This window comes from Phlebotomus papatasi, unplaced genomic scaffold, assembly GCF_024763615.1.
Source record: "Phlebotomus papatasi isolate M1 unplaced genomic scaffold, Ppap_2.1 HiC_scaffold_99, whole genome shotgun sequence".
Taxonomy (NCBI): domain Eukaryota; kingdom Metazoa; phylum Arthropoda; class Insecta; order Diptera; family Psychodidae; genus Phlebotomus; species Phlebotomus papatasi.
Window position 1 is genome coordinate 33,165 of NW_026604989.1, and position 16,631 is coordinate 49,795.

At 36.3% G+C, this 16,631-nt stretch overlaps 1 protein-coding gene across 2 annotated transcripts in view; it reads right to left on the reverse strand.

The window, feature by feature from the left end:
• LOC129809414 (uncharacterized) overlaps positions 1 to 16,631 on the reverse strand; it is a 56,592-nt gene that overhangs the window by 19,958 nt on the left and 20,003 nt on the right. For both annotated transcript variants that reach the window (XM_055859222.1, XM_055859223.1), the window contains 3 exons: positions 10,504 to 11,058; positions 5,037 to 5,717; positions 4,338 to 4,688 (listed from right to left, as the gene is read on the reverse strand). In XM_055859222.1, the coding sequence (XP_055715197.1) occupies positions 4,338 to 4,688; positions 5,037 to 5,717; positions 10,504 to 11,058 (1,587 nt within the window). The remainder of the gene's footprint in view (positions 1 to 4,337; positions 4,689 to 5,036; positions 5,718 to 10,503; positions 11,059 to 16,631) is intronic.

Sequence of the window (16,631 nt, forward strand, 5' to 3'; positions counted from 1 at the left end):
CGTGAGCGGCTGTTTTAAAGTGGGCAAATTGTTAGTAAGCACCATCTTTACGTTTCTTTCTTTTGTTTTTTTTTTTGTTTTTTGCTTTTTATTACACCTTTTCTACCCTCAGATTATTAACACTTTGACACAATGAATACAATTCAATCCAACGGAGGATCAACGTTATGAAGAAACTAAGAAATGCGGCTTCATTTACGCCTTTTCGGATGAACTGCCTGAATTGAATGTATGCTGAAGAGTCGAATTGGTAAAATAGACAAGATTTTTTTAAAAGTATTTTTGCAACTTAAATTTTTTAATAATATTTTAGATTTGACATTGCATTGGAAGAAACAGTTTCATAAAATTGACCTGAATTCTTAGTTGGATTAGTCTTTATTTGGTGAAAATATTGAATAATATATATAAAAATATAAAATTGAAAAATGAAAAATATTTTGAAATTTTGTTATTCTTTGAAAAAGGTTTCAGATTAAAAAAATTGTATACAAAAACTTCAGATATAATATTGATGATTTCGTTCCTTTGAAATTTTTTTTTTTTGATCTACCGCTATCTAAAAGCTACATTTGTGCAATACTAATAAATTTTATTAGAAGAAAATGACGATTTTTACATGTTGGAAATAGAGAAAATAATGTTGGAAAAATAATGTTAATATTAGACTTATTTAAGTATTACTGTCAATAAACTGAATATAAAAGTGCATTAATTGTTTTTCAATTAGCAAAAAGGGTATTTTTCATTAAAAAATAGAAAATTTATTACGAAAGAGTAAAATTTAATCTTTTTTGATTTATCCGAAAAGAGTAAATTTTAGTGAAAAAAGAATAATTTGAACTCTTATTTTCATGTAAATTTTAATACAAAAAGAGTAAATTTTAATCTAAAAGAGTTGAAACAACTCTTCTAGATATTACACCGAAATAGAAGTAAAATTAACTCTAGAAAATAGTTAATTGAAAATCACAACGAAAAAGAGTTAATTTAATATCGATTCGAGTAAGTTTTACTCGGTTTTTTTTTTCTGAATGTAAGAATCTCACCTAATAAGGGATTCTGTGATTCCAATTGATTCTAGTGATTCTGTATGGATTCCATTTGAGATTCTATCAGAATCTTACGAGTGATTCCATGAATTCTAGCGGAAAAATGTATCGGTATTCCATACTTGGAAAAACACTTGGGCGGACCTTATCTGTTTGAGATAAATAAATATGGCAAAAAACAAACGAGCAGTATAAAATTCCAAATGATCAGTAAAAAATTAAAAATGAACAGTAAAATATCTAATGATGATCAGTATAAAACTTAAATCTTTACAAAAATGGGCCTAATTTACATATTTCGTCTCCTCAAAATGCAAGTGTTCTAAGTCTCAAAAACTCAATTCATGAGAAAATCAATTCAAAAGTTAGTGCTCTTCTTCCACATTTTTGACACCTTAAAATCATTCTTTTTTGGTTTAAATCATCTAAGCAATTAATAATTATGATATATTAAAGATATGAGGCTTGTGCGACCAGCAGATTTTCCGCAAAGAAGAAAAAATCATGAAATTGCATAGAATGAAATTGTTTTAAGTCACAAAAATGTCATTGAAAGTTGCATGGACCTATCACATAGAACAAATTCATACTGAACGCCATAGGAAACTCAAGTGTATTTCAAAAAATTGAGTGTGTGGATATTTTTTATATGAAAATATATAGAATAAAAAAATCTTTTGTAATTTAATAATATTTATTAATAGGGTTTCTGAAGATCACAAAACTCGTTATTTCATTAAAATGAAGAAAAAGACAAATTATTTGAGAATACTATTATAGAAATCCCTATCTTTCGTGGGAATAAATGGAAAGAGAGCTTTCAAGTGCTCTGATTTCTCCTTGGTAATGATTTCTGAGGTGGTCACTTCTTTCAGTGGAATGACATCGTACAGTCCAGGAGGCGTTGTCTGCTTGCGATTACGCTTAAATATTGACTGAATTATGAGATCCTTCGCCCAATCAATTTTGTATCCAATTTTAAATAAATCCTTCTTCGCATAAGATAACATTCTAGCGTGTTGGAAGAGGATACTTTCCATAGCAAGAAATTTGGCCTTACTCGCAAAATCAAAAAGATTAGAAATTTTCATTTCTAAGATTTCAAGATTAATTTTTTTCCCGCGAATGGATTGAAGATGACGAATCAAATCTGGAGGACTGTGTATCTCAATGTGCCTCAGATTTCTCTCAATGACGCTGTGTGCAGCATCTACTTCTTGAACCTGGGAGTGACCAGGCTCAGAAAATTTTTGCACAATAACTTCCAGATTTGAGTCATGTAAAATCTGCAGTAGTGCCGTCGCAGTTAATTTGTTCTTATTCTGTGGGACACAGGCGTCGCTCCAGAGTATCAGTTTCTTAGATTCTGGATAGCTCTTCAAAATTCGCATGATAATCATGGTAAGTGCACTGGCAATGTCACTTCCAGCTCGGCCACGGATCCCTTCATGCCAAATTGCACAATATGTCTTACCATCAGCATGACAGTATGCCGTTAAATTTTACGTTGCAAGTTTTCTCTTATAAAAAAAACTACTTGCGTAGCCTTTCGGGAGAGAGAATACATTTTGCATATCGTATGCAATGATTATGGTTTGAGAATCATTATTTGCGCGGTCTAAATCACGTTCAAATTTTGCGCAATGGTTATTATTTTTATGATCCTCAAAACCATCTCCATGATCTGTGCCCAGATTGTGTCGATCACACTGATCCTTCTTCGGCCCTTTAAACCCAAGATTAAACTGAGTATTGAATATTTTCCTGTAGAATGAACTGGAGACAGGATTTTGAGTTTCTTCTTTGTACAAGGAGTACATCTTTTCTATAGAGAGGTGTGGCTCCAAATATTTTCTTTCAGAATTCTCTCTTCTGTAGTGTGATTCAACACATGGAAATTTTAAAATGTGTTCCTTCACACCTTTAATCTGAGCTTCTGAGAATTTTCCAGATCGACCAGGTTTCTTTTTTGGTACAGGAAATCCTTCTTGCGGCTGGTTTTTCTTAAAGAAATAGTACACTGTTTGCTGGCTAATGGATAGTGTATTGAGGAAAAATGATTTACAAACTTGGTGCTTCCCCTTATCATTCTCTAAAAAATATTTAAATGAGTTGTGTCGACGGCTAATGTTCTGCTCATTTTTCTGACGGGGACGTAGAACATTTTCTTTTTCAACGAAAATGCTAAAGAAGAACTTCTTCTCCGAGTCACTCAGACTATAGTATTTTTCGAAAATATTTTGTCGCTCTTCATCTGAGAGCTTTTCATAGCACTTCAATCTGCATTTTGCACATTTTTCCTGGACTTCTTTAGCCGGGATGAGTTTTCCACTTCGGGAAATATATTGTTGACCAGACTGACGCTGCTTTTTCGCTTGATTTTGCTTCCACTGGTCTGGATTACACTTTCTTTTTCGCGGCTTCACATCAGCAGGAGAGCCTTGATTTACTTGCTGAGTTGGTAGTGAATCACTAAAATTGCAGAAAATACTTCTTACCAAAAAGAAAATAGAAAAAATCTGCATTGCTTACCTCATTTTCACGCTTTTCCAAAACTGAAAAAAACAAAATCACAGAACAGGTTGTTGGGAAAACAGGTTCTCTTCGCGGCATAAAGGCTCACATTGGCACGCACGACACATAGAACAATTTCACCGTAACTTTTTCATTTGATTAAATTTCACATGAAATTGTTCTAAGTACAGCTTCGCTGCGACATAGAACAATTTCATTGAAATATTTATTGGGTTCACACACATAGAACAATTTCACTTAATAATATTACAAAGATAAATGATTTCTGGGGAATTTTTTTTATACATTTTCCGATAGTATAGGGCGTATAGGGTCAATATAGTACCACTATGGTAATAACTTTAAATTGACCAAAATGTGAGTTAGAACACTTTCATTTTGAGGAGACGATTTAACATTTAAAATTGTTGCAGATAGAGTGAAAATCCCTGTATTTTCCCTTTGCCAAGATTTGGACGATAATATCATTGTTTCAATTTTTTTTTTGTTACTGATCAATTTTAACTTTTTACTGCTCATTTATTCAATGGCAATAAATATCAATATCACACAAAGTTGAACTTTAGAAGGTTCAATAAAATCTTGTCATAGTTCATAAAGTGTTAATTATCTGAGGTGTTCGTTTCGATGCTTTGGTGGATAGTGGACTAAAGGAATATTGGGAAAAACACCAAAAAAAAAAAAAATGGAAAACCAAAGAAAACACTGAAGGAAAAAAATGAGGGAAAATTGTTGCTTTTGATGACTTACCATTTGGCAGTGGTGATACAGAGAGCTTCTGCTGTCCTCCACTAGGTGCACCTGCTCCTGCTCCTGCTCCTGCTGCTCCTGCTCCTCCTGAGGCTGCTGCAGCAGGTGGATAGATCATGTGGGGTGGTGGGGGTAGGTCGAGACTAGGTGAATGGGCAGGTGGTTGAATTAGGGGCGGCGGTGGTCGATTTTGCTGTGTTAGAGGCTGAAGGAGCTGTGCAGCCACTTCGGCACGTGACGTCTTGTCAAAATGCCAAAGGACAGCAACAATTATTTCCTGTTCACGTCCAGGTGGCGCCACACGCAAATGCCCAAGAAGATTCGGAATTGACAATTCACCACGCAGCAAACCTACGTACAACACACAAAAATACCCATTTATTAAATAATCCTGATAACACAGTTCTCTCTCCGATATCTCTGGCACTTTGATGGCTGACAGCTGCCAAACACTGACAACTGACAGTGCCATTAACAGTATTCAGTTTGTCCAGAGTGAATTAAAATGTTATTTTTTCACTTTATTGAGAAGCCTTTGATACTCAATTGTGGTGCAAAGTGAAATAAATTCACGCAGCACCCTTTGAACAGATTCAAAAAGAACCTAAAAATGTCATTTTGATCCCACGTCAGCCGGATTCCCGAGAGAGAGCTGTGTTGTAATTTTTTTAGTGTTTTCTTTTTTTAAAGATATTTTACCTCTGAGAAATTGCCTAGCTTCCGGCGTATTGAGCAATTCCTGCCGATTTGTCTGTGTTGAACCATAATAAATGACTTTCTGCACGAGATCCAGGTACGTCGAAGCTGATGCTCTTGGTACTCCTGCTCCTGCTGCACCCCCCACTCTGTTCCCCATCACAAAGACACCTCCTCCTCCTCCTCCTCCTACGCCTTTACCCTTACTACTCTTATCCTCTATTGCTACGCCCTTAACTGTCGCCTGTTGCTGCTGCTGCTGCTGCTGCTGCTGACCACCGACCAATTGCTCATTCGGCATATTTGCCACAAATTTCCGGAATGCCTCCATTTCCACCTTTTTGTCGCCGATGGTGCTGCCACCTTTGACTGGTGCCATTTGAGATCCACCTGCGCCAAATCTAACACCGCGCCCCGATCGTACGGAAAGTGGCTCAAGGCCACATTCTCGCATCGATGCCTCAATTTCTTTGACATTGAGTATTTTCTGGTGGGGCGTATGCTTTGGGGCAACAGTCGATGGTATTCCAGCTTGTCCGGGTGTTGGGACATTTGCCGTATGCAGAAAATCCATCACACTCTTACTAACTTCACCACCAATGGCACCACCACCTCCATTTGCTGGTGAAATTGGTGCAAAATACTTATTGGAATTCCCATCAGAGGGATCAGGACTCAGGGAATCTACAATCGAAAAAAAAACAAAACAATTATGGTACATTAAAAAATGCATATTGAATTCGATTTATTTCGTAATCTTCAAGACAAACGGGTCCTTTGAACAAAGATTGTCACTATAGAGACAGTGAATTAGGACGAGTTGTTAATGGAGGCCACCATGACTCCCTTGGCAAAGCGTTCCAGAGAATGATACCCTACACAAAAAAATGGAGTTGCAAAAATTGCGACTCCCTGAACCGAACACACGGAGACACGAAGATCTGGAAGATTGGACGGACATAGACGATTATGGACATCAGCAATGTTTTCTGAAGAACAACTCACAGCCATTGGTAAAAAAATGGCACAGTAATTGATCTAACCAAAAGCAATCTGGTTTTGCAACGTAAGAAAAACCTTGTGATAAATCTCAGCCACGTGATAGGTGACACATAGATTTTTCACCTTGAAGAAAAAGACCTCAACCTGATGAGACACCTTGGCAACAACCTCACTCCCGACAAGACTCTTCCACAAGTCAATTGCTCCTGAATGGCAAAATTGGCAAAGTCACCTCTAAAAGTAAAAAATCATTCGGAGTTCCTCTTCAAGGATAGATCGCCATAGTCTGCACCATTTCGCGCAGACGAGCTCAACTCGGCGATTAATGCGATGAAAGTCAGGAAAGCGGCAGGTATTGACGGCCTGTTCGCTGAACAGATAAAAAAAACTTTGGACCCATCACCGTTGATTGTGGATTCTCAGACTTTTTAAACGTTACTTCCCGGCTGACACCAGCTGCTAAGTTTCTTAGCATGCTGATAAACTGAGCACATGATCGGCAATACTTTCAGCTAGAAATATTGCTATTGTGAGCTCAATTGCATGTGCTGATAATGGAGCTAAAAACAGCAACTTTCTCAACACATATACTAGCGCAAGACACTAGCGATCGCAGCGACTGTTTCAAAAAACAGAAACCGGTGTCAAACGTCAAAAAAAGTGCAAGGAAAATTGTTTCGAGTGCAAAAAAAGAGATTCTTTTTCAGGAAAAACCGGCAATATAGGTAAGTTCACTTCATATTACACACAATTTTATTTGAAGGATTGGGAAAATAGAACTTCTGGTCATAGGAGAACAGTTTCTTTGTTCAAGAAGAGTTCTCCATACCTGTAAAATTTTAGATCTTTTCCACTATAATTTTCCGTCTGGGAGTGAAAATTTGTGGAAAATGAGAAACTCTGTATCTGATAGATCAGTTTAAGATCGAGTATTAGGAATCTCCCAGACAGGGGAAGACTTTTTTTTGACATTTCCAGAAGTGTTCTCCAAAGAATGACTTTTCAGTGCAATTCTCGGCTTTTCCACTAGAATTTTAATTGGCGATATGTCTTTAGACCTACAGTACAGGAATTTGGATGAAATTCACTCCAAAGTTGTTTGTATACCATATAGAGATGACACCAAAGTATGTTTACCGTTTGTTGACTATTAGATACCTTACCCGTAAAATTCACTGGCAAAGCAGACAACGACAAGGGGCAAGATAAGCAGGAAGGAAGCCTTTGCAACCCTGCAAACAAAATCAAAAAACCAAAGAAGACGAAAATCATGAATGCTGCTGCAAACATCTACAGTATGTCTACCGACACCTGAAGAAAACTAATTAATATGAAGATGATTAATCAAACGTATAACACACTCATGAAACAACTGCCGATAGCATCTCTTCTGGATTTACAAGAGTTTGATAAAAACTTGCTTATTCGTGACATCAAAGAAGAATTCGTAAGTAATATAAGTTTTGACGTATCTTAGTTCTACGTTTTTGACCGCTAATATGAATATTTATATTTAATTGACTAAGAAATTAGGAAAATCCTAGAAAAATTAAATTTATATTAGAGTCAAATGAACACCTCTTCAACAGGGAACCCCTATTGACACTTTTGTAGAAATGTTGCAATTTATTTAATGTATCAATTAAAATGTAAGTAATATGGTCTTTTTTAATTAATCTACGTTTTTTTTTTATAAGGGTAAGTGTTCAAATTTCGTATTCCAAATGATACAGAGTAGGGTGTCAATAAGTTCTGACACGAGTTCTTAAAGTGTCAATAGGTGTTCCTTTCACCCTATTTCTTGTTAACAATAAATAAATGATATTCCTATTAAGCGATTTTACTCGTCACACCCAGGATTTTGGAAATATTTGATGTACAGGTCTATTTATTGACTGAATTGCGAGAAAGTTCATTAAAAAGTCTACAACTTGAGTAAAAATCTTAGTCCATTTTAGTAGCGGTCAAGAATAAGTTATACAGTAGACTCTCTATCAATCAGGCACATGGGGCAAAATGTCATCCAAAATATCAAGAGATTTGGGCGTCAAAATCATTGTAAATTCTACAAAAAACATTCAATTATAAAGAATCACGGTAAAACAAGAGAAACTATAGCGAATTTAAGCAAATTTGTCAATAAAATTCTTCGCCCGATTGAAAAAGAGCCGATTGAGCGAGAATCTACTGTATTACAAGGATTACAAGCATATCTAGAAATTCAAGTGACAGCATTTTTGTTTTTTTTTTAGAAAAAAAATTAGCATCAAACCTGACCCTACAAAGTTTCATGGCAGATGAGTTAGTGATAAAACTCAAGTTTGATCGCGGTGCAAAGACCCACAGCAATATTAAAGGCATCAAGGATAAGGATTACAATTTCTACAAAGTATGGAAAGGCATGTATCAACAATAATTTTCTTTTACGATAAAACTAACATATAACCTTTGAAATTGGATTTTTTCTCCAATATTTAAATGGAGCTAAGGCTTATCATAATGTAATTTGGCTTCACAATCAGTTTGCAGAACTAAATAATTTCATGTAGAGGTGCAGTTCTATTTAAAAATAGGAGAAAAAACCAACTTCAAAGGTACCTCATTTCGAAGGTGCCCCACTTCCCCCTATAATTCTGTATTAAAAAGTAAATTTTAGTTTTAATTGAGTTTTTGTTTGTTCTATATTTTTAGAAGCGTCAACAGCTTTTGACGTTTGAAATCTAACGATTTTTTTGTTTACATTGCAAATTTATGGAGTGAATTCTGATCTGGCTGAATCGACATTCTCTCTAAACATGCGTACTGTCCAAAAAAGTTACAATGAGAAAGAATTAACAGCAGATAGAGCACATTTGCTTTAACAAAAAAGACCCCAAAACGGGGAAAATATGTCAACAAAATTTTGAAAATTCAACTGTCTCACGGATTTTTTTTTATGTCACCCGGAAAAAGAGTCCACGGATAAGCGAGAGTCTACTGTACTTCCGTATATTAAAGAAATAGCAAAGATCACGGGGATTTTAATATGTTTTACTGAACCAGCGATAACAAATTACCACCTTTAGATAATAAAAAACTATTTTATTAAAAAAAAATACTTTTTCATAAAAAAGATATTGTATGATATAAAAACAGTTTTATTTTAGGTTGGCGGCCTATTTAATGTAATCACTTCACTATTATCTACACGAAACACAGTGTCGCATAATTAATTATATTATAATTTGTCGAAGGAGTCACTAAAAATGTTTGCGGAAGGTTTGGAAATAAATTTTCAATGTTGTCGCAACAGCATTTTATTTGTTTGACATTTGAGAAAAAAAAGTGGAAAAAACTATATAAAACCCTATGGAAAGATAGTGGAAATTTCCAAATGAATTTTCCAGCTTCCAGAAATCTTCCACGGAACACCGCGGAATTTAACGCTGGAATTCCAGCATGTCGTACTAGTAAATTCCATGGAGAGCTATGATTTCCATGGAATTTCCGGCTTTAAATTCCGTAGGAAAACTTTGTGGAATTTTAGCGTTAAATTCCGGCGAATTTTGCAATTTGGACAAAAGTTTTCCACTGGAATTTCGGAGGAATTTTGCTAAGGGGGTCACTCAATACATTGAAGACGGGTTTGAGGAAGGCAAAACCACAAGTGTTGCCTTCGTTGATCTCTCGGAAGCCTTTGATACAGTAAACCACAGAATTCTCCTTTTCAAGATCTACAGCCTGACAAAGGACTATGGCCTCACAAGGATAATTGGGGTCCTCTTAGAGAACCGCAGATTCTTTGTTGAGTTCCGTGGTCAGAAAAGCATATGGGGACTGCAAAAAAAATGGCCTACCTCAATGTAGTGTCTTGGCCTCGACGGAAAATTCTTCAGAAACCGTTTTCCAATTGGATTCTGTTATAGAGGAGGAAACGCATAGTGCTAGAAGAGTGTTTAGCAGAACACAAACTTCTTGGATAATATTGCATAATGTTGATATACCAATACAGTAACAGGTAGCCAGAGTAAAGTAAGAACTTTAATATAAAAAGAAATACGTCACGAACTACGTATTTTCTTTCCAAGACTGATCTCAGACGTTTCAGAATCCACTCAAACTTGTCACAATCCATTCGGATTTAGGATGTCGATTACTCATTTTTCGGACCAGTATCTCTTCGTGACCAAAATCCTTTCTCAACTTTAAAATATAGGACGAACCCAACAACTCTTTTTTCATTTCCATTCACTGTCCTCTAATTGCATATTAATCAATTGAAGATACACTCTCGATATTGATATTTCACACAATTCACGTAGGTTTCCACTCATTTCAATCAATTAGTTTAGATATTAAAACAAAAAAACAAACAAATTAATGTCAAAAATATTTGAATTCAAAAGTGAGTTTTTTTTTCTGAAATTTTTCTCAGTGGAAATGGCCCATAAATTAAAAAGTCTAAAAATTTTAAAAAAGAAAAACTTACCATTGAGAATATTTTCGAGTTCATCGATAATCGATGAACGTCGACTGTCGAGATCATCCTTCACCTGTGACATTTCTGGGCTCCGTCGTGTGAACCACTGACTGAACCTCGATGCAGCACCATCTGCCGGCTGAGATTGCTCATTGAAGAAGTCAGCACTGAAGTAGTCATCCAAATTGAATTCTCGACTTGTGCCAACCTCCTTCTCCTGCGCATTGTTATTTGTGTCCGGTGTAGCTGGTCGTGGTTCTTCGGCCGGTTCCTCTGTCTTTGACTGTTGCGGCTGCGACTGCGACTGCGACTGTGACTGAGACTGTGACTGAGGCTGTGACTGTGTCGGTGGCTGTGTCGAACTCTGACTGACTTTTGATTCCGACGGAGATTCTGGTGTTGGGGCCGTTTCCTCAAAGCCACGCAGTTCAATTGTATCAAATTGCGATGTTGGACCCGAACTGAACCATTCTGGCTCTGCTTCATAGTCCCGGAAGCCCCTTCTGATGGTCCCACCGCGACCTCTGTTCCCCTCAAACGTCCCCCGGCCGAAGGGGCGACGTTCTGAGAGAAAATACATAAGAAAAAATACGGGATTTCTTTTAAATTTAAATTCATTAAAGACGTCTACACATTGGGAGCAATTTTCGTCAAAAATTGCGTTTTTTGACAGAAATTTGACGTTTCCCCCTACAACGCTGCAGGGAATTTCCTTCAAAAAAGCAATTTTTGACAAAAATTTCTCCCAATGTGTAGAGGCCATAAGTGATAGAGAAGAACCTAATGGATCCGGCATTCGCACACTTCTTTATTTTCAACATCACACCAAATTTAGAACTAGTGCAATCCAATTATTTTGTCTGAGAGCGAATGGGACGGAAGAATGGAGACCATGACGAAAAAAATTGTGAAAAATTACTGATAGTCATCTGACAGTTTCGCTGTAAATCACAAAAATAGCTCAGCTCCTTTATGTGATAACTGGGATAAACAAAGTCCTCACAAGGAGTAAGTGGGTATCTCTCTGGTTGATATTATATCAAGTGGCGGCCATAATAATAGAATCAGCTCCGCAAATACCACTATTTTACCATGAACATTTTTGTTTATTCCAATTCGTTGAAATAATTTTGACATAGAAATGTTCAAATAATTACCTTACGTCGAATACATATTGTTTTGGCTGCAAAGCGGTCTCTATTTTTCACAGAATACATCAATAGTGCACTTTAGTTTGAACAACACAATAAGACCACTTTTATTTAAATTAAAGAATGTGGTCTATAAATTAAATAAGTTTAAATAAGTTCTGTCGGTGGAGGCGTTCTGGGAGCGACTCTCATTCCCGCTCTTTTCATATGCTTCGCAATCTGGTTCGCACTCGCATTCGCAAAGCCAAGAAGCAACATTATGGTCGCTGCCTTAATCCTGGGCTTACCTCACGTGACCTTTGGCGGAACATTCGTAAAATGGGGTTGCGAAATAACCCTTCTACTACCTCAAACAGAGGAACCAACATTGAAGGAAAAAGTCGTTTTTCTGTTTTTGTAGTGGTAGTCGCCAGCATTTGAAAAAAACGTCGCCAAGATTGCTTTTTGAAGTCAATTTGTGAAGTTTAATTAATGAAATTTCAATAAAAATTGGTGTTAATATAAAGAAAATACTTTTTAGGATTAGTTTAGTGACATAGAATTGGTTAAAAGGCATGATTTGATAGTTAAAATAGGCTAAATATGGGTCACCCAGCGACTTTTGTAACATTTCATAATTCTTGGAAAATTGTGAAGATGACGTGGAATATCGGTGATTTATGAATTGTAACGGAAAACTGGTGAGTTTTGGAAGCATTTGTGACTATTTAGTTTTTGAATTGTTCGTGGAAAATCCTCAAGAAAATGTCTTGAAAAGGGACAGATAATCCTAACCGGCTTATGTAGGTGAGATTCTTAACGTGAGCTAGCTCGGAGTGCATGCAAATTCGATTTGATGCTGAAGTAGGGAGACGCCATTCAGTTATCTTGAATAAAATTCGTGAAATTATACAAGTTTTGTATTTGAACCAAAATGTCAAGGATTTGGATGAACTGACAGAAAAGTGATATATGGGTGAAATGTAGACCAGAATGTACTCTATAATTTTGCCGTAGAACTTGATCTAATCGATTACTCAGAAGCCAAGATAAGCGAGGTTTTTTGTTTCTTAACTCGTTTTTTCATCCAGAGTGCCCCAAGTGTTCATTTGTTGAACTTCAACTAAATCAAAGAATTGTTGTATTTTGCGGGACTTTCCATTTAAACCCCTATTTTAAGTGTCTTGGTGGAGTAGAGGCAGTCAAATTGGCATCTGAGTGATTTCAAAGCGTTATTATGGGAAAAATCAATTTTTTCACACTTAAACGGCAAAATCGGAGTGATAGCGTAGTCTGAGCGGAAAATGATGTATGGACGAAATGTAGAGACAAATGTGCTCTACAATTATGTTGAAGTAATCATCAAAATAGGTTCAGCGACAGTCGAGATAATTGAGGTTATGTGATATTGAAATTGGTTTCTCGACTGTGGCGCCCCTGGTGTTGGTCCCACGAAGTTCAAATATTCTAGAAAGTTGTAGCATTTGGTGAGATCTTTCGTTTAAGCCCTCACTCATCAAAATCGGTCGCATAGAACCGGAGATATGATTTTTTGAATTTTGTGAACTTTGACCCCTCATATCTCCGGTTCTATTGAAACCACAGCGCGCATACGCACCATTTTGGAAACGTCCTAGACTGGACTACAACATACTAAAATTTCATTAACTTGCACAATGCCGTTTTTGAGAAAAGTGACTTTGAATTTCGATGAATTTTGACGCTATCACAGCGCCACCTATGGTGACTTTTTGAACTTCCATCTGAAAGTGCTCATCGAGACGAAATCAAAAAGGTAAAATTTACGTCGCTATGTTAATTAGAACCGGAGATAGAGGCCGGTCAATGTTCGAACTTTGACCCCTTATAGCTCGGGTCAGGGGTTATGGATCGACTTAAGGTTTTTTTTGTTTGATAGATATAATCAAGGGTTACAACATACTAAAATTTCAGCCCGATTGCATAAGGAATTTTCGAGTTATTTAACTTTTAAGATTTAAAAATTTTCTTTTTAATAATAGCACCCCTAGCGGTGGTTTCATGAACTTGCGATGTTAGAAGGGGAAGTGGCATTTCACGAGAGCTTTCCAAAAAGCCCTCACTTTTTAAATTCTGACAATTAGAACCGGAGTTATGGCCATTTTAAGAAATTTTTTTTGGACCCTTATAGCTCGGGTCAGGGGGGTCGGGGGACCTTAAGTTTGGTGTTGATGGAAAGCTCTAAGGCCCACCTATAACATACTAAAATTTGAGCCCGCTCGATGCCATAGGGGCGGAGCTATTGAGAAAACAAAAAAAAGGGGGTCTTCAAAATGGCGGAATGAGGGGTGGGGGGTGGGGGGTCTATGCACCAAGTTGCAATTTTCACCCGATATATAACCTTTGCCGAAAACCGCAAGTCGATATCTTTTTTAGTTTAGGAGCTATTAAGCTCCAAAGAGCGGCCGGCCGGCCGGCCGGCCGGGAACGTAAATTAGCCACATATATATTCGTGATCAGGAAGTGCTGAAACGCATTTTGGCCAAATTTGAGGTCGATCGGACGACATGAAATTTTGTTAGGATTATAGTAGGTGAGATTGTTAAGAATCTCACCTAATATGCTAGCGTTGCTCGAATAAATGCACCATCAAGATGGCTCAGTTGTCAAATGAAAGATGGTGGACGGTGTCCTTTGCGATATTTCTGTTGATATTTTTCACGTAATTTTACACGGAAGTAACCATATTTCCGTAGTAAGTTCATTAAAAATTATTAAAGAATTGGCCAGTGAACAGATTTGTGAGAAAATTCTGTGATTTTTCCTGTTTTTTTCTTGAGTATTTTTAGTGTGAAAATTTCCCTACAAAAAGATCATGCAAACTACATTTTTCATTTGTTTTGGAGCTCTTGAGGGCTTTGTGGAGCAAGCTGAACTTCGTACCAATTTGACAAGTACCAAATTTTAAATTTGACCGTTAATGCACTGAGAAAAAATGGAATATGAAGAGGGAATTACTTAGTTTTCAACAGAAATAAAGGTAATTTTCGATGAAAACCCATCTCCAGAGCTTATTGAATCCTCTATTGACTCACAGGAACTTAATAGGACTTGTGCTGTAATAAAACTAGCATTTTATCGATTTTTTGTGGTTCAGTACAGATTAGCCAGCTGTCAAATTGGTACGAACTTCAGCTGTTTTCAATGAAATTTGGTATCAGCAAGAAGCTGAAGTTTGTACTAAATTTTTGAGAGCTTCTATTTTAATTAATTCACAATTATTCACTGCGGGATATCACTGGGGTGGCCAGGAAGACGCTAAACTACCCCCTGAGATACCGGGGAAGAAGAATCTTGGCCACATTCACTTGAAAATCCGTAAATAAATTTGGTACCAAAAAAACTGAAGTTCGTACCAATTTGACAGCTGGCTAATTTGTACTGAGCCACAAATTTAATAAAATGGGATATTTTCACTATAGCACAAGTTTCATTAAGTTTCTGGGAGTCAGTACAGGATTCACTGAGGCTCTGAGGATGGAATTTGTGTGTAATTTCCACTAAAACGCTGAAAAACCACTTTGTTTTCATTTCAATTTGTACTACTTTTTTTTTAGTGTACCTTCCGAAATTTGGTACTTGTCAAATTGGTACGAAGTTCAGCTTGCTGCTTTGTGGGGCATCTTGGCATTCTGTCTTCTCAGGAAGAGACCCTAGAAGTTCTAGGTAAACTTCCAGATAATCTGTGCACTTTTAAAAAACCTTCCGGACACTAAAATTCATTCCATTTGATCACCATAAGTGTCACTGATGATTGGAAAAAATCCTTTTTTATCCTTTTAGAATTGGAAAAATTTCACATCCTTTGCATTGTAAGGATTCTAAAATAGTTTCCATTTAGTTGTAGAGGAAGAAAACAATAAAAAACTTAGAAAAAACACAAAAATTTTCCAATTTTCTATCAGTGTTCATTAAGCCACCTGTCTTTTGGTCTCAAGAAAACATGTAAGCGTCACAAATTTAACACAATTATCGCATTTTTTATATTTATTAGACCTCTTGCAACAAAATTAGGCAAGAAGAATTCCTCAAGAATAATAAAAATTCCTATAAACATTAAAAAAAATAAAAGCAACATCAGCCACTTTTTTTAGTGTTGCCAGATTCGAATGGAAAAACGACTTTTTCCTTTTGTAGTGGTTCCTCTGGAAAAGCTATCGAAACAACTTTGACAGGTGATGCATGCCCCATAGCAAAATTCCGCAAGAATTCCAATGGAAAACTTGCGTCCAAATGGCTAAATTCGCTGGAATTTGACGCTAAAATTCCACTAAGTTTTCCTATGGAATTTAAAGCCGGAAATTCCATGGAAATCATAGTGCTCCATGGAATTTACTAGTACGACATGCTGGAATTCCAGCGTTAAATTCCGCGGTATTCCGCGGAAGATTTATATGGAAACTCACACGTGAAACGTCCGCGGGATAAGCTGGAAAAAACATATGGAAATTTCCACTATCTTTCCATAGTGTTTTATATAGATTTTTTCCACTAGTTTTCTGAAATGTCAAACAAATAAAATGGTGTTGCGACAACTTTTAGAATTTGTTTCCAAACCCTCCGCAAACATTTCTAGTGATTCAAGTGGCAATTATAATATAATTAATTATGCGATGCTGAGTTTCGTGTAGATAATAATGAAGTGATTACATTAAATATGTCGCCAACCTAAAATAATGCTGTTTTTATGTTAATTAATATATATTTTAGGAAAAAAATTTTTTTTTAATAAAATATTTTTTTTATTGCTCAAAGTGTCAATTCGTTATTACTGGTTTATAAAAACATATTATAATCCTCGTAATCTTTGCCGTTTCTATAAAATTCGGAAGTAAAATCATGAGGTGCATGTGACAGCTTCATTTTTTCTCCATTTTATTTTGGTGGAAAAATCCACATAAATTCCACGAGCATTTCCATGGATGTATTCTATAGAAAAAATCCAGCATAAATCCATTAAATTTTCCT